This window comes from Muscardinus avellanarius (assembly GCF_963383645.1).
Source record: "Muscardinus avellanarius genome assembly, chromosome: 6".
Taxonomy (NCBI): domain Eukaryota; kingdom Metazoa; phylum Chordata; class Mammalia; order Rodentia; family Gliridae; genus Muscardinus; species Muscardinus avellanarius.
The window spans coordinates 77,873,095-77,891,322 of NC_137791.1; the positions used below are offsets into that span (position 1 = coordinate 77,873,095).

The window sequence follows — 18,228 nt, forward strand, 5'->3', positions numbered from 1 at the left end:
GCACATTAAAAAAAGGAAGGTTATAAAAATAACCAACATCCAACTTAGGAAACATGAATTTCTACAGTATTACAGACCTTAGATAATGATTTGAGGGCACGCACGGCATTTCTTCGATCGTCTAATAAAGTAGATGAGGCTACTCGATCACAAAGCTTTTGAATCTGTCATTGAAAAATAAAATAGCATTAAGAAAAAGGAGAAAAAGAAACCGTAAAGCCCTTTCACCCTAAATCTTTTTTTTGGGGGGGTGGAATCTAGGGGTATTATTCTATCTCCAAGTTATACTCACAGATCTATTTCATTCTTTATTTTAAAACAGGATCTTATTAAGTTGCAGAGGGCCTCAAAAACTGCTGAGGCTGGCCACAAACCTGTGATCCTCTTGTTTCCGTTTCCCAAGTACCAGGATTACAAATATGCACCACCACACCTGGCTTTACCATAAATTTATATCAATCTTTTTTTTTTTTGGTGGTACTGGGGATGGAACCTAGGGGCATTCTACCTAAAAGCTATACCCCCAGCCCTATTTTTTATTCTTTATTTTGAAATAAGGTCTCACTAAGTTGCAGAGAGACTCACTAAGTAGCCGAGGCTGGCTGCAAACCTGCCATCCTTCTGTCTCAGCCTCCAAAGTACTGGGGTTACAAGTGCACACTTACCATACCTGGCTTTAAATCATTGAATTTTGAAAAAAAAAAAAAAATCAATGACTGGGACATTGTGGAAGTGGTCTTTCACAAATATAAATCTACTTATCCAGGAGCTAGTATAATCTCATTACAGGGATCCAACCAATTTTTCTTCAAGATGTGAAAAGTGGGAAGGGGTAAAAGTCAAATTAAATAAATTTAAAAAAACAAGGAATTAGGAGAGATAATTAGTAGAATCAAAGCTTTCTTAACATGCATATCATAATCAGGCGTGGTGCACACACTTGTAATCCCGGTACTTGGGAGGCTGAGACAGGAGAATTACAAGTTCAAGGCCAGCCTCAGCTACTTAGTGAGGCCCCCTGCAACTTAATGAGACCCTGTTTCAAAATAAAGAATGAAAATAGGGCTGGGGTGTAGCTCAAAGGCAGAATGCTCCTAGGTTGCATTCCCAGTACACCACACACACACACACACACACACACACACACACACACACACACACACAGAAAACCACAAATAATAGTGAGAAGGGTAAAAGTCACAAAACATACATAAGTAAATTATGGGCCCACTGAAGCAAAAGTACCAAACTATGTACGTATATAAAGCTGCCCTCAAAAAGAATCTGGAGCGAAGCGCAAAGGCACAGCCTATACTCCCAGTACTTGGGAGGCTGAAACAGGAAGATCACAGGTTTGAGGCCAGTCTCAGCAATTTAGTGAGACCCTGTTTCAATATTTAAAAATGGAACAGGGTTGGGAGTATAGCTGAGCGGCAGAACACCCTGGGTTCATTTCCCAGTACTAGAAACACACACACAAATATACATATCTTCTAAGAAAAAAACAGGAGAAAAATCACTGTGCTTTTTAGTTAAATATTAGGGGAAATATCTATAATGAATATAGGGGTTGAACCCAGGGGCATTTTACCTATGAGTTACATCCCTGGCCCTATTTTTATTTTGAAACAGGTTCTCACTAACTTGTTGAGGGCCTGGCTAAATGTTTGTTCTCAAACCCATGATCCTTCTATCTCAACCTCCCAAATACCAGAATTTTGGGCATGTACTACTACCCTGCCTGGCTGTTCCCTCAGCCTTTTTTATTTTATGAAAAAGGATCTTGCTAGGTTGCTGAGAGTCTAAGTTGCTAAAGCTATCCTGTACCTCCACAGGCATGTACCTGGCTCTGATTTGCATTTCAATATTGCAGATATAGTGTGATAACTAAGTCCAACTTTGCTTTCTTATTTTATTCAAATTGTTCACATTTAGAAGTAACTAAATTCCCTAATGTACAGAATGTACATTAACAAACATATCAAAGTCAATCACTAAGCCAAACATAAGGAGGGAGGGAGGAGGGAATGGGATGGGAATTGGGTAAGGGCTAATTGGGTGATGTGCACGTATGCCTCTATCATCTTGTACTCCATTAAGATGTATGACTAAAGCCAGGTATGGTGGTGCACGCTTGTAATCCCGACATTTGGGAGGCTGAGACAGGAGGATCACAGCTCACAGACAGCCTCAGCTACTTAGTGAGGCCCTCTGCAACTCAGTGAGATCTTGTTTCAATAAAGAGTTAAAAATGGGACTGGGGTAGCTCAGAGGTAAAATGCCCCTGGGTTCCATCCCCAGTACTGCAAAAAAAAAAAAAAAAAAAGACGTATGACTACATCCAGGCGTGATGGCACACGCTAGTAATCCCAGCATTCAGGAGGCTGAGAAAGGATGACCGTAGTTCATGTACAGACTCAGCTACTTAGTGAGACCCTTTACAACTCAGTGAGACCTTGTTTCAAAATAATGAATAAAAAAATAGGGCTGGGGGTGTAGCTCAGAGGTAGAATGCCCCTAGGTTCTATCCCCAGTACTGCCAAAAAAAAAAAATTACTTAATTATCTTTGGAAAATATGAACCTCATCGCTCTGTTTAAAGAATTCCTTAAGCCAAAAAATAGTTTTCTTCAGTAGCACTGCAATTTTCTCTACTTGAGTCTTGTACATCTTTTATAATTTCTTCGGGGGTCTTAGCCTGAGCCCTTAAGCTCTGATTCTCTCCCTTGAAGTACTCAGCAAGCACCACAAAGGGCTTAAACTCCAGCCCTGGCCCCACTTTTGGTTGGTATATAGATTGGTGTTAAAATATGAATTTTAAGCAAGGCATGATGGCACATGCTTGTAATCTCAGTACTTGGGAGACTGAGACAGGAGACTTGCAGGTTCTCAGCCAGCCTAGCTACTTAGTGAGACGCTGCTTCAAAATAAAGATTAAAAATATGGTTGGGGTGCAGCTTGAAGGTAGAATGCCCCTGGGTTCTAAAAAAATTACTAAAAAGTAATTTTTTTTTAAACTAGGGATTGAACCCAGGGTATTCTACCTCTGGGCTACATCCCAGCCCCATTTTAAAAAATTCTTTATTTTGAAATAGGGCCTAAGTTGTGGAGGCCCTCATTAAGTAGCTGAGGATGGCCGTGATCTTGTTTCTGCCTCCCAAGTGGTGGGGGAAAAAAGTAATTTTGTTTTTAGAAAAATTTACCTTTAAAAATATTTGCGGGTGATGATCATAATCCTAGAGTTTGGGAGAATTTGTTTTATTTCTATCTTCAGTCTTGAATTCTAAACATGCTCTTTCTTATTTGAGCCTTGTTGTAAATGGGTGTGTGTGGGAGAGGTGCTGGGGATTGAATCCAGAGGCCTTCTACCTCCAACTTACATCTCCAGCATTTTTATTTTTTGTTTTGAAAAAGGGTCTTGCTAGTTTCCTGATAGTCTTGCTAAGTCACTGAGGGTAGTCTTGAACCTGAGATCCTCTTATGTCAGCTTCCAAGTACTGGGACCACCAGCATGCACCATCATGTCTGCCTTCTTCAAGAAAAATAATTTTGAAATAGTACTATCAAGCCGAGCATGGTGGCACACCCTGAGACAGGAGGATCTGGGTTCACAGACAGCCTCAGCCACTTAGTGAGGTCCTCTGCAACTTAGTGAGACCTGTTTCAAAATAAAGAATAAAGCCAGGTGTGGTGGCGCACACTTGAAATCCCAGCATTCGAGAGGCTGAGACAGGAGGATTGTGGTTTACAACAAGCCTCAGCTACTTAGTGAGGCCCTTGTTTAAAAATAAAGAATTCTGTGCCGGGCATGGTGGCACACACTTGTAATTCCCGCACTTGGGAGGCGGAGACAGGAGGACTGCGCAGGTTCGAAGCCAGCTGTGCTGGCTTAAGAGACCCTGTTTCTAAATAAAAATATAAAATAGGTCTGGGAGTTAGCTGGAGGTAGAAGGGCTACATGAACCAGTACCACCAAAAAAAAAAAAAAATCATATTCTTCAAAATAAAGAATAAACATGCTCTTGGGAGGCCGAGACAGGAGGACTGCATAGGTTTGAAGCCAGCCTCAGCTACTTAGCGAGGTTCTCAGCAATTTAGTTGAGACCCTGTTTCCAAATAAAATATAAAAAAATAGGTCTGGTAGTATAGCCTGGAGGAAGAAAGAAAGCTTCTGGGTTCCACTCCCAGTGAAAGAAAGAAAAGAAAAGAAAGAAAGTAGGCTGGGGCTAGGCGTGGTGGTGCACGCTTGTAATCCCAGCATTCGGGAGGCAGATAATGGAGGATCACAGTCTGTGGACAGCCTTAGCTACTTTTAGCAATGCCCTTCACAACTCAGTAAGACCGTTTCAAAAACTAAAAAGAGCCAGGTGTGGTGGCACACGCATGTAATCCCAGCGCTTGGGAGGCTGAGACAAGAGGATCACACAGGTTCAAAGCCAGCCTCAGCTACTTAGTGAGACTCTCAGTGACTTAGTGTGACCCTGTTTCTAAATAAAATATCAAATATGACTGGGAGTATAGCCCCGAGGTAGAAATGCCCCTGGATTCTACCCCCAGTACCACACACACACACACACACACACACACACACAAAGTAAATAAATAAATAAATAAATAAACCTAAAAAGACTAAAATATAGGGCTGGGGGTTTAGCTTGGAGGTACAATGCCCCAGATTCCATCTCCAGTAAAACATACACACACACACACACACACACACACACACACACACAAATTAGGGCTGGGGTTGTCACTCGGAGGTAAAATGCTCTTGGGTTCAATCCCAGTACCAACACACACACACACACACACACACACACACACACACACACACACAATAATATTAAGGATAAACAAAAATATAAATTAGCTGGATGGTACACACCTATAATCCCAACTACTTGGGAGGCCGAGGCAGAAGGACTGGGGATGTAGTTTAGTGGTAGGAATATTTGCCTAGCAAACGTTTAAATACCTTTCTGGTCAGGAACTTCTACCTTAAGAACTCATCCTTTAAAAACACACCCACAGCCCAGTATAGTGGCATATTCCTGTAATCCCAGTACTTGGGAAACTGAGACAGGAAGATCGCAGGTTTGAGATCAGCCTCAGCAACTTGGCGTGGTCCTCAGTAACTGAGACCTTGTTCACAAAAATAAAATAGGGCTAGGGGTGCAGACTGGAGATAGAATGCTCCCAGATTCAATCCCAAGAACCCTCCCAAAAAGGAGTATTTTTAGGAAAATATAGATTCTCTTTATCTATTAATCTTGAGTGTTAAAAATAAAACAAACAGATAAACCACTTAAAAAAAAAAAAAGGATAAGATTCTCACTATGTGAGCCAGGCTGGTATTGAATTTCTGGATTCAAGTAATCCTCCCATCTTAGCCTCCCCAGCAGCTGGGACTACAGGTATGAGCCATTGTACCAAGCTAGATGAATTTCTGTGTGTGTTTGTGGTGCTGGATTGAACCCAGGGTCATTCTACTTCTGAGCTATACTCCCAATCCTATTTTAATTTAACTAATTTATTTTTTGCGGTTTTGGGAATGGAACCTAGGGGCATTCTACCTCTGAGCCACACCCTCAGCTCTATTTTTTATTATATTTTTGGTGGTACTGAGGTTCCTGGAAACCCTTCTACCTCCGAGCTACACTCCTAGACTTATTTATACTTTTATTTGGAAACAGGGTCTCTTAAGCCAGCGAGGCTGGCTTCGAACCTGCGCGATCCTCCTGTCTCCACCTCCCAAGTGCGGGGATTATAAGCGTGCGCCACCACGCCCGACATAGATTAATTATTTTTATCCTCAAATAAAATGTTGGGATTTAATGGAAAGTATGTTTGTTTTCAATTGGAGATTTAAATAACAAGCATACCCCAAAACAGTCAGAGTTAGAATATAAAACTTATTGGGCATGCATGGTGTCCTCAGTTGGAGCCCCAGCACCATCAAACAACAATAATAAATAATAAGCTGGGCGTGGCGGCGCACGCTTGTAATCAATCCCCCCGAGGTGGAGACAGGAGGATCGCGCAGGTTCGAAGCCAGCCGTGTGCGATGGCTTAGGAGACCCTGTTTCCAAAATAAAAATGTAAAAATAGGTCTGGGAGTGTGGCCCGGAGGTAGAAGGGCTTTCAAGAACCCCAGTACCACCAAAAAAATAAAATAAAATAAAAACAAAAAACAAAACCATTCTGCCAGGCACCAATATGGCCCTTTCATTTTAGCGTTTTCTGATGGTATTCTAAAATTAGTTACAAGCTTTTTGTCTTATTCATTGAAAAAGAAAGAACATTACTACTTCCTTAGAATATAAATTTAAGTCTTCTACTGGATGATTTTCTTCTTTTTTTGGTACTGGGGATGGAACCCAGGGACATTCTACTACCTCATAGCTATACCCCTAGTCCTATTTTTTATTCTTTATTTTCAAACAGTGTCTCACTGAGTTGCAAAGGGCCACATTAAGTAGTAGATGAGGCTGTCCTTGAACCACAGATTCTCCTGTCTCAGCCTCCCAAATGCTGGGATTATAAACGTGCACTATGCATGCCCAGCTCTGATATGCAATATCTTAAGATGTTAAATGAAAGAATAAATATAAAAGGCTTTGTATAATAATGGGTACCTACAAACCATCAATACATGTTAGCAAATCTTATTATCAAGCTTCTTATGGCTCTATATTAGTCTTATATTAGGCTTTCTGCCGTCATTCCCATCACAAATGTCTCTAAAAGGCCATTCAAAATCCAGGCTTAATTACTCAGGCTTGAGACTGAGATTGAGCACATGGACTTTGCAACCTTCATGTTTGCTATGTGGAGGCTTCATTACCTCCTAATAATATTCCAGATGGTTGAAGTTTCTGAATAAGTGATCTCTCCATAAGGAAGTCTTATGTTGATACTCTTTACAGACAACTGAAATAAAATGAAAGGAAAATATATTACATATGTTCCAAACCCTAAAAAGACTTGTCCATGTTTTAGTCCAAGCACAGGCCTGTATTTTTCATAGCTATTTACCAAACAAAATTTATATAGCACAAATATACTTAATTTCTATTTAGAAATTACAGATTTTGATGCCAGGCATGGTGTCACATGCTTGTAATCCCACTATTTGGGAGGCTGAGACAGAAGGATCACAGGTTCGAGGACAGCCTAGCAAATAGTGAGACTCTCATCAACCTAGCGAGACCCTGTTTCAAACTTCTATTCAGAGATAGAATGTCCATGGGTTCAATTCTCAATACCAAAAAAAAAAAAAAAAAAAAAAGGAATTAAAGATTTTGAACTGGGCATGAGATGGTGCACACTTATAATCTTAAGTAAACGGAAGGCTAAAACAGGAGGATTGCAGATTAAAGGACAGCCTCAGCAAGTAGTGGGACTCTCATCAACCTACTGAGACCCTGTTTCCAAATAAAAATAAAGTCTGGGTACATAGCTCAAAGGTAGAATGCCGCTGGGCCCAATTTCCAATACCACACATATACACACAGAAAATATAGATCTCAAAGACTTATGATTCCATTTACTCTTGTTTGAAAAATCAACTCCATACTATATAATGGTGCCCCACTGTCATCTCTCCTCTTCTTTTGAGTTATTAGAAATCCTGTACTTTAGTTGGGTACATGGAGGCCCACCTAGACTACTTTCTACAGTGTGTGTGTGTGTGTGTGTGTGTGTGTGTGTGATGGGGTTTGAACCCAGGGGCTGTCCACCTTCAAGCTATACCCCCAGATCTACTTTTCTTTGTGGTATTGGGATTGAACCCAGGAACGTTCTACCTCCCAACTACACTCCCAGCCCATTTTTGTATTCTTTATTTTGAAACAGGGTCTTGTTAAGTTGTGGAGGGCTTCATTGTGTAGTTGAGGCTGGTCTCAAACCTGCGATCCTCCTGTCTCAACCTCCCAAGTACTGGGATTACAAGTGTGCGCCACCACACTAGACTACCCTAACCTTATTTTATATTTTATTTTAAGACAATCTCATGAAGTTGCTGAGGCTGGCTTAAAATTTGAGATACTCCTGTCTCTGCTTCTCAAGTATTGGGATTACAGGAGTGTACTACTGCACCCAGCTACTGGGATTCAACCCAGGGGCATTCTACCTCTAAACTACACTCTCAGCCCTATTTTATTTTAATTTTGAAACACAATCTAGCTAGGTTGATGATAGTCTCAATATATGCTGAGGCTGTCCTTGAACCTGTGATCCTCCCAAGAACTAAGATTATAGGCATGTGCCACTACGCCCAGCTGCAAGACCCCTTTTCAAAAAAGGGGGGGGGAGCTAAGCTGGGTGTGGTAATCCCCCACGCTTGCGCTTGGGAGGCGGAGACAGGAGGATTGCGCAGGTTTGAAGCCAGCCTCGCTAATTTAGGAGACCCTGTTTCCAAATAAAAATATAAAAAAAATAGGTGTCTGGGAGTGCAGCCCAGAGGTAGAAGGATTTCCAGGATCCCCAGTACCACCAAAAAAGAGGGGGGGGGGGCGCGCAGCTATAGGTAGCCGTGCATGGTGGTGCAGGCTTATAACCCCAGTATTTGGGAGGCTGAGACAGAGAGATCCTGTTTTGCGGCCAGCTTCAGCTAGCTACTTAGCGAGGCCCTCCCCAACTTAGTAAGACCTTGTTTCAAAATAAAGAATAAAAAAATAGGACTGGGGGTAGAGCTCAGAGGTAGAATACCCCTAGGTTAAATCCCCAGTACTGCAAAAAGGGCAGGTGCTATAGGTGTAACTTGGAGGTAGGATGCCCCTGTTCAATCCTCAGTACCACACAAAAAAAAATCTTATTCTATGTGTATTTCTCTTTAAAGACATTACTTAATATATGTCCTTGCTCATTAATGTTGAACTCAATGGCCAATGGCACTGTAATGTATGCCTGAATGAAGCTTACCTAACATATCTTTTCTGTATGGCCCACCAGAGCCTTCTGTGCACAAAATCGGTGGGTCATTTTATTTTATTTATTTGTGTGGTACTGAGGATAGAACCCAGGGGCATTCAACCTCCGAGCTACAACCCAGCCCTATTTTTTATTCTTTATTTTGAAACAGGGTCTCATTGAGTTATGAAGGGCCTCCCTAAGTAGCTGAGACTGTCCATGAACCAGGATCCTCCTCTATCTGCCTCCCGAATGCGTTACCATGCCCGGCTTTTTATGGGTCATTTTAAAGTAGAATCCCCCCCCCAAAAAAAAAAACCACAAAAAAGCAACACTAAATAGTCCATGAAAGGAAGATTTACAGTATGAGAGTTGAAAAAAGAAGGGGGTTTGGCCTTACTTGAGCTCAGCAGGGAATGTGTACACTGGGTGGCTAATTTTTCATTCCCTTGTACACATGAATAATTCAAGTACTGATTAGTGGGTTACAAATACATTTTAGTGAAGAGGTGAACTTGCAAATAAGGAATTGTTGAATAACAGAATCACTGTACCTTACATATAATCTTTTAAAATCAGTTTTACCATCTCAAAATGAAAACATAAACTAGATGAACTCTAACGTTCCTTAATGCTCAAACTTAGAATACTTTAGAAACACTCAGTTTTAACCTAATGAGCAATAATTTATTATATTTATTAAATTACTTTTTGGGGGGAGAAACTGAAGATTGAATCCAGGGAGGCCCTCTGCCCTGTTTCAAAATAAAAAAATAAAATAGGACTGAGGGTATAGCTCAAAGGTAAAATGCCACTGGGTTCAATCCCAGTAAAACACACACACACACACACACACACACACACACACACACACACACACTCTCTAATAATAATAATTTTTTTTTTGGTAGTACTGGGGTTCCTGGAAGCCCTTCTACCTCCGGGCTACACTCCCAGACCTCTTTTATTATATTTTTGAAACAGGGTCTCTTACACCAGTGTGGCTGGCTTTGAACCTGCGCGATCCTCCTGTCTCCGCCTCCCAAGCACAGGGATTACAAGCGTGCGCCACCACGCCCGGCATAATAATAAAAATTTAAATAAATAAAATAAAAAGGGTTGGGGAATATAATAAAAAGTGAAGTCTAAATAAAATAAGCAACTGCATGCAGTTCACGCAAGTGCTTGTATTATCACAATTCATTTTTGTTTTCAGTAATTGGTCCCTGAGATTCACATTTTCACTTGTCAAATAAAAATATGAGTAAAAGATAAACCCACCAACAAGTGCTAAATTGGACACAATCAAGCTGGGCATGGGAGCTCATGTTTGCAATCTCTGTACTTGGGAGGCCAAGACAGGAGGATCGCAGGTTCATGGCCTCAGCTTCTTGTGAGGCCCTCCACAACCTAATGAGACCTTGTTTCAAAATAAAGAATAAAAATAGGGCTGATTGTGTAGCTCAGAGGTGGAATGCCCCTGGGTTTAATTCCCAGGACGAAAGAAAGAAAGGAAGAAAGAAAGAAAGAAAGACAGACAGACAGACAGACAGACAGTCCAAGGAAACTAGCACTGTATAGTTTGTAGTATCATCTCACAAACCAGTCCTGGTAAAAGTCCTTTTTATCCCTTTTATCCCTCTAGCTTATGTACTACTTAAATAATATAAAAAAGGACAATTAAAACTCTAGCCATTCAGTCATTTATTCAACAAATATTTATCTATTTCTTTTTTTCTGGTCCTGAGGATGGAACCCAGGGGCATTCTACCTCTGGGACACACCCCCAACCCTATTTTTTATTCTTTATTTTGAAACCGGGTCTCACTGAGTTGCAAAGGGCCTCACTAAGTAGCTGAAGCTGTCTGTGAACCACGATCCCCTGGTCTCAGCCTCCCAACTTCAACAAATATTTATCAAGCACATGATACCAACTTAATTTTATCATATAATCTTGAAGTTTCCATGAAGTTTCAAATTCATTTATCACTTCCTAGAACAGAACTTCCCCAAGGACAACTATTTATTGTAGGACTAAAATAATTAATGTTAACCAACAGTTAATTCACTTTTAATGCTTTAATGGAATAAAAATTTTACTGTTTTAGAATATTAAAAAGCCAAAGATTTGTTTTAAATCTAACTCTGTAACTGAGACTTTATAAAGCAAAGGCTAATCTTATCTTCAGATGACCTAAATTATTATAATCTAAAAAAAGATGTGAGAACACTACAAAGTCAAACACAAGTGTCTTTGTGAATGAATCGTGCGAATTCAACATAATCCATTCCCACTGCAATTACTTATAAGTTTGCCAAGGTAATGTACTGCTTCATTTATTCCATGCTTTCTCCAACAAATGAACTGTTTTTAGAAGGATATCTATTTTCTCGTTTTTTTTATACTGTTGATTGAACATCAGGGTGTTCTGAGCTACCCCACCAGCCCTTTGCACCTGTGTGTGTTTGTGTGTATGTTACTGGAGGTTCAATCCAAGGCACTCTTCTTCTGAGCTACATCCTCAGCCCTATTTTTTATTTATTTTGAAATAAGATCTAAGTTGTGGAGTGTAGCTGAGGCTGGCCACAAACTCACAAGTCTCCTGTACCCAAGATTCTCCTGTATCAGCTTCCCAAGTACTGGGATTACAAGTGTGTACCACCAAACCCAGTGATGAAATTATTTTTTCAAGGGCATCTACTCACATTCTTAGAACATACCTTGGCAATGCTAGGCCATGTAAGTAATATATGCAAATAATTATAGTTTTTAAAAATCATCCTAATTGATATAATTAACTTTCAAAGAATAATGTAGTATTCAATAGATACTACTTAAAAAGTTATCTGTGAGCTGGTCATTGTGGCGCACACTTGTAATCCCAGCATTTGGGAGGCTGAGACTGGAGGATCGTGGTTTGCAGCCAGCCTCAGCTACTTAGTGAGGCCCTCCACAACTACTTAGTGAGACCCTGTTTCTAAAATAAAGAATAAAAAGTAGGGCTGGGGGTGTAATTTGGAGGTAGAATGCCCCTGGGTTTCATCCCTAGTACTACCAAAAAAAAAAGTTATCTGTGCTTGGATATAAAGGTGAGTGATCAAAACACAAATCAGAAGCCGGGCGTGGTGGTGCACGCTTATAATCCCAGCATCCAGGAGGCTGAGACCAGAGGATCGTGGTTTGCAGCCAGCCTCAGCTACTTAGTGAGGCCCTCCGCAACTACTTAGTGAGACCCTGTTTCAAAATAAAGAATAAAAAATAGGGCAGGGGGTGTAGCCCGGAGGTTGGATGCCCCTGGGTTCTACCTCCAGAACTGAAAAAAAAAAAAAAAAAAAAAAAAACCCAACAACAACAACAACAACAAAACACAAATCAGCTGGGTGTGGTGGCTCACGCTTGTAATCCCAGCATTCAGGAGGCTGAGACCAGAAGATAGCGGTCATCTTCAGCTACTTAGGCCCTCCGCAACTTAGTGAGACCCTGTTTCAAAATAAAGAATAAAAAATAAGGCAGGGGGTGTAGCTCAGAGGTTGAATGCCCCTGGGCTCCATCCCCAGACCCTCAAACAAAACAAAACAAAAAACCCACAAATCATTATTATGGTTTTCTCTGTTATTGCAAGCCAAGCCAGAAAATATATTCCAATTATGACATGACCTGGCTATTAATATGTAATATGAAACATTAACCCAAATAAGAGTTTAAGACTATACACTCAGAATAATGTGCTGGACCAATCCAAAACTGTCTTAAATTTAAGCCCATTTGCCTTAATAACAATTTAGTTAAAAGAAAAATATAGCTCTGTCTGTATTGCTAGCCCTTTTACTTTCTTTTTCTTTTCTGTTGGCAGTACTAAGTATTGAACCCAGGAGCATCTACCTCTGAGCTACACCCCCTGCCCTATTTTTTTATCCCCCCCCCAATACTGGGGTTGGACCCTAGGGTCATTCTACCTCTGATCTACACCTTCAGCCCTATTTTTTATTCTTTATTTTGAAACAGGGTCTCATTGAGTTATAATGGGCCTAAGTAGCTGAGGCTGTCCGTGAACCCGGATCCTCCTGTTTCAGTCTCCCAAATGCTGGGATTACAAGCGTGAGCCACCACCCAGCTTTTATCCTTTATTTTATTCTATTCTTTATTTTTGAAAGAGTCTCACTAAGTTGCGAGGGCCTCACTAAGTACCTGAGGCTGGCCACAAACCTGTCATTTTCCTGACTCAGCACCCAGGTACTGAGATCACAAGTGTGCACCACCACTCCCGGCTAGCTAGCCCTTTTGCTTTCTGAGTGAGCTAACCAAAAGGTGATCTAAAATGAGCCACCATTGCCAGGTATGGTAGTGCATGCCTGTAATCCTAGTACTTAGGGGGTTGAGACAAAAGGGTTGCAGGTTCATGGCCAGCCTCAGCAACTTAGTGAGGCCCTCTGCAACTTAGCGAAACCCTGTATCAAAATAAAAAGTAAAATAGGAAGCTGGGCATGGTGGCACACACATGTAATCGAGGTACTTGAGAGGCTGAGACAGGAGAATCACAGATTCAAGGACAGTCTCAGCAAGTAGTGAGACTCTCATCAACCTAGCGAGACCCTTTTCCAAATAAATAAAACTGAGCTGGGGGAGGAGCCAGGCATGGTAGCACATGCTTGTAATCCCAGCATTTGGGAGGCTGAGACAGGAAGATCACAGTTGACCGCCAGCCTCAGCTACTTTAGATAGGCTCTATGCAACTCAGTGAGACCCTGTTTCAAAATTAAGAATAAAAAAGAGGGATGGGGGTGTAGCTCAGAGGTAGAATGCCCCTGAGTTCCATCTCCAGTACTGCAAATAAATAAATAAGGCTGGAGTCATAGCTCAAAGGTGTGCCTCTGGGTTCAGTACCTACACCTACACACACACACACACACACACACACACACACACACACACACACACACGGCAGCATAACATTATAGTAATTCTATACACTTTTTCTGGATGTTAGCAACTTTCATGCTTTAGGACTCAACTTAAAAAGAGAAGATAACCTCATATTATTTATCAACTATAGTTGGGGTTTTTACTAGTGTTTAATTATACTTGGCCAAGTATGTCATGGATAAGAAGGCTTTAATCTTCAGAAATCAGTGTCTTTCTCTACATCAAGTATACAAAAGAAACCAAATTAAAAAGCACTTGAGCCAGGCGTGGTGGTGCAAGCTTGTCATCCCCACGCTTGGGAAGCTGAGACAGGAGGATCACACAGGTTCTAAGCCAGCCTCAGCTACTTAATGAGGCTCTCAGCAACTTAGTGAGACCCTGTTTCCAAATAAAGTATAAAATAGGTTTGAGAGTATAGTCTGGAGGTAGAAAAGCCCCTGGGTTCCACCCTCAGTACCACACACACACAAAAGCACTTGGATCCAAAATGTAAAAATTTTAATGTGGATGAAGTTATGGACTTAAAATATTCAGTATTTCACAAAATTACTGACAATTCTATGATACAAATAACAAATATTTACTACTTGGCTGGTCTTAATACCAGCTAAGTTACTCTTAACTGAGTATAAAAAAAAAAAACTTGGTACCGGGCGTGGTGGTGCATGCTTGTAATCTCCGAGCTTGGGAGGAGACAGGAGGATCTCACAAGTTGAAGTCAGCCTCAGCTACTTAGTGAGGCTCTCAGCAACTTAGTGAGACCCTGTTTCCAAATAAAAAATATAAAAATAGGTCTGAGAGTATAACCCAGAGGTAGAAAGTCCCTGGGTTCTACCCCTAGCACCACCCAAAAAATAAAAATAAAAAATAAATAAAAATAAATAAACAATAAAGGGCTAGGGGTGTAGGTCAGAGGTAGAATGTCCCTGGGTTCTTTCTCAAATTAAATAAGTAAATTAAATGTCTAATATTATACTACACGTTCCACTAATGCTCTATAAATATTTCCAAATTACTGACCTCTGATTTCTTACAGAACTTCCTGATAAAATGAGATGAGACACTTTTTTTTATTAATGCCATAACTCAGAGTAAATTGATTCTCTTCAGAAGACAAATTACTTTTTCAATTTTGAGCAGATATACTTAAAGATAGGCAAAAGCAAGGACCCTTACTTTCCTTTCGATTTATATACATAACACACACAACTGACATTCAAGTATTATTTTGAAATCATGATATAAAAACTATGTTGTTCCATTTACTATAACAAGATCAAATGCTCTACTCCCAACTCAGCAATTATTGCATGAGTTGTTTCAGTGATCTGGGTCTATAAAATGAGGCTCAACCTCAATCTGTAAAGAGGCTTCCAGTTTAAAATCCACAGTCTATGAATTCTATATAACCTTTTCTACAGAACTCACTGTGACAAAGCCAACGATTATAAAAAGAAAGGATATATTCTTCTTCTCATCTACATGCAGTAAAATCTGGCCTTTATTAGCCGGGCATGGTGGCACAGGCTTGTAATCCCAGCATTCAGCAGGCTGAGACAAGAGGATCTGGGTTTGCGGACAGCCTCAGCTACTTAGTGAGGCCCTCTGCAACTCAGTGAGACCCTGTTTCAAAATAAAGAATAAAAAAACAGAGATTGGGGCATAGCTTGCAGGTAGAATGCCCCTGTGTTCCATCCCTAGTACTACAATAAAAAAAAGTCCTTTATCGAGCCCCTATTAAGTACAAGGCTTCATTTCTTCACTCAGTCCTCATTACATGCTAAAAAGTAAGTATTTATTTTACTTAGAAAGTACTAACCATCTCTTATGTCTCACTTGTCTAATTCAGGGTGGAAAGCCAGGATTCAAATTAGTGTTTAATCCCAAAGCAAGCTTGTATCTCAAACATGAATACCATACAAACTAAATAAGTAAGAGCTGGCTGAAGCAGTGGGCTGTGACTAATGGTAATTTGGGGAGAACATGGTCATCATCTTTTTTTTTTTTTTTTTTTGGTACTTGGGATTGAACCCAGAGGCACTCTACTTCCTAGCTAGATTCCTAGCTAGACCCCCAGCCCCCCCTTTTTTTTAAATTAAAAAAACAGTCTCACTAGGTTGTTCTCACTAGGTTGATGAGAGTCTTGTTAAGTTGCTGAGGCTGTCCTCAAATCTGCCATCCTCCTGTCTCACTCTCCCAAGTACTGGGATTACAGGCATGCACCACCACTCCAGGCTGAACATAGTTTTCTAATAGGGTAGCTTTGAGTCTTGTTGCTGTGTGGGAATAGACAAATAAAGCCAAATACCGTGTGTGTGTGTGTGTGTGTGTGTGTGTGTGTGTGTGTGTGTGAGAGAGAGAGAGAGAGAGAGAGAGAGAGAGAGAGAGACAGACAGACAGACAGACAGACAGACACACACACATATTTAACCTGTCTGAGTGGTAGAGTGCTTGCATGGCATGCATTAAGGCTCTGGATTTGCCCACAAGCACCATGTCCAAAAAAATAAAAAGTCCTGGGCAGTTAATTTTAGTTAGTATTACATAAATTCCCAGATAAGAACCAAAATAACAGCGACAGCAATAAAGTTTAGGCTTTAAGTCTATACCTTTGTTGAATCCTAACTCTAAGAACTTGGTTAGGCTACTTCACCTTTCTCAACCTCATTTCTCCATTTGTAAAATGAGGATATTATCACCTATTTGAAAGGTAATTAGGAATTAAAGTAGAATATAGAATATAAAGCGTTTAATGCAGTATCTAACACAAGGTAAAAACTACTATACGAAAGCTACTATTATTACCTTCCAGGATCTCAGTAACAAAGTTGTCTATGACTACAACCCAAAGTTTACCTTTAAAATGACATACCTGGTAACTTCTCTGAAAAGCTAGTTATTCTCAAATTTAAAAATTATTTATAGTCAGGCATGGTGACCCAAGCTTGTAATCCCAGTACTTGGGAGGCGGAGACAGGAGAATCAGATTCCTGGCCAGTCTTAAAAACTTAGTGAGGGTCTATTTCAAAATAAAAGAATAAATTCCTGTACCCCCCCAAAAAAAGTTTATTTACAAAAGAAACATTATACATACATATTTCCAGTAGACACTAATTACACTTCAAACCAAGTTTATCTTAAGCCTAAAATTTAAGCAAACACTTCTTTAAAAATGAGGTTGCACGCCTGTAATCCCAGTACTTGGGAGGCTGACACTGGAAGATTGAGGGTTGGAAACCAGTCAGCAACTCGGCGAGACCCTGTTTACAAATATAAAAAAAAAAAAACCTAGGACTGAGGGGAGGTAAAATGCTCCTGGATTCAATTCCCAGCACCTCACACATAAATAAATAATAAGATGTTCAAACCATGTCACTAAGAACGCGTTTACATGGAAAGCCAAAGATGTGTCCCCAAAACGATTTGAGTGGTAAAGGTCTCCACAACATCCACAACATGGTAAATATTTGCCAAAGGACCTACTTGGGTCAGCCTGCAAAGCGGGGGTCTAAACTAATAGCACCAGGAGGAACACCCGTCCTTGCAGTTGATGGGACAGGAGCAGGTGGCTCTGTGCCCCAATGAACATCGTTTTATTCTTAGCCACATGCTCAAGCCAACAGCCGGGCTTTAAACCTTCCAATCTTTCCCAACGCCCCTGTTTCGGATCTGCAGGGAGAGCGCAGGACTTCAACTCGCGGCGGTGGAGACGCCGGCTAAAGAGAAAGAGGGAGGAGCCGGCGGCGGGGGGCGTGGGGCCAGGTCAGGCGGCCGCCGGTCCCGGGCAGCCGGGCCGGGCCTGCGGAGCGCCGCTGACAGGAGCCGGCCGCCGCGGGGCTGCGCCGGGCGCAGGGGTCCCCGGCCAAGGGGGGCGCGAGGTGACCTCCAGGTCCCCGGCCTCCGTCCCCTCTGTACCCCGACCCTTCCCACGTCCCGGACCCGCCGCTCCTCTCACCGTCTCGGCTTCGGTGTGCTGGGGTCCGGCGCTCTGACCCCCCATTACCCCGCGGAGGAAATTCATCTTGTCGCTCAGCCACGGGCTTTACCAGCTCGTCGGAGAAAGAAGACAACTTCCCCCGCCCTCTGCAGGGCCTGGCCCCCAAACCCACACTCTGCACTCGGGGGCTGCGGCCACCACCGCCTCCCACTCGGCGGCCGCCCCAGCCTCCAAAGCCCGGAAACAGCCGCCGCCACCGGCCGAGATGCGCATGCGCGCGGACGTGGCGTTACGTGGCGGCTCGGAGGGCGAAGGCAAAAGGGGAGAGGAACCCGGCAGCCCCGGCCGCCAAGCCCCGCCCCCTAATCCGGCCCCGCCCCGCCCCCTGCCCCGCCCCCGCGCTGGAACACGCCCCCGCCCTGCCCTGCGCGGAGCCCTGCTGCTGGCCACCGCCACCC

The 18,228-nt window shown here is 41.9% G+C and overlaps 1 protein-coding gene across 5 annotated transcripts in view; it reads right to left on the reverse strand.

The window, feature by feature from the left end:
* The window catches only part of USO1 (USO1 vesicle transport factor), a gene marked incomplete at both ends in the record, with an annotated part of 108,364 nt that extends 90,510 nt beyond the window's left edge, over nt 1-17,854 (reverse strand). For all 5 annotated transcript variants that reach the window (XM_080697563.1, XM_080697562.1, XM_080697560.1 and 2 more), the window contains 2 exons: nt 78-164; nt 17,789-17,854. In XM_080697563.1, coding sequence (XP_080553689.1) covers nt 78-164; nt 17,789-17,854 — 153 coding nt within the window. The remainder of the gene's footprint in view (nt 1-77; nt 165-17,788) is intronic.
* Nucleotides 17,855-18,228: the final 374 nt, after the last annotated feature.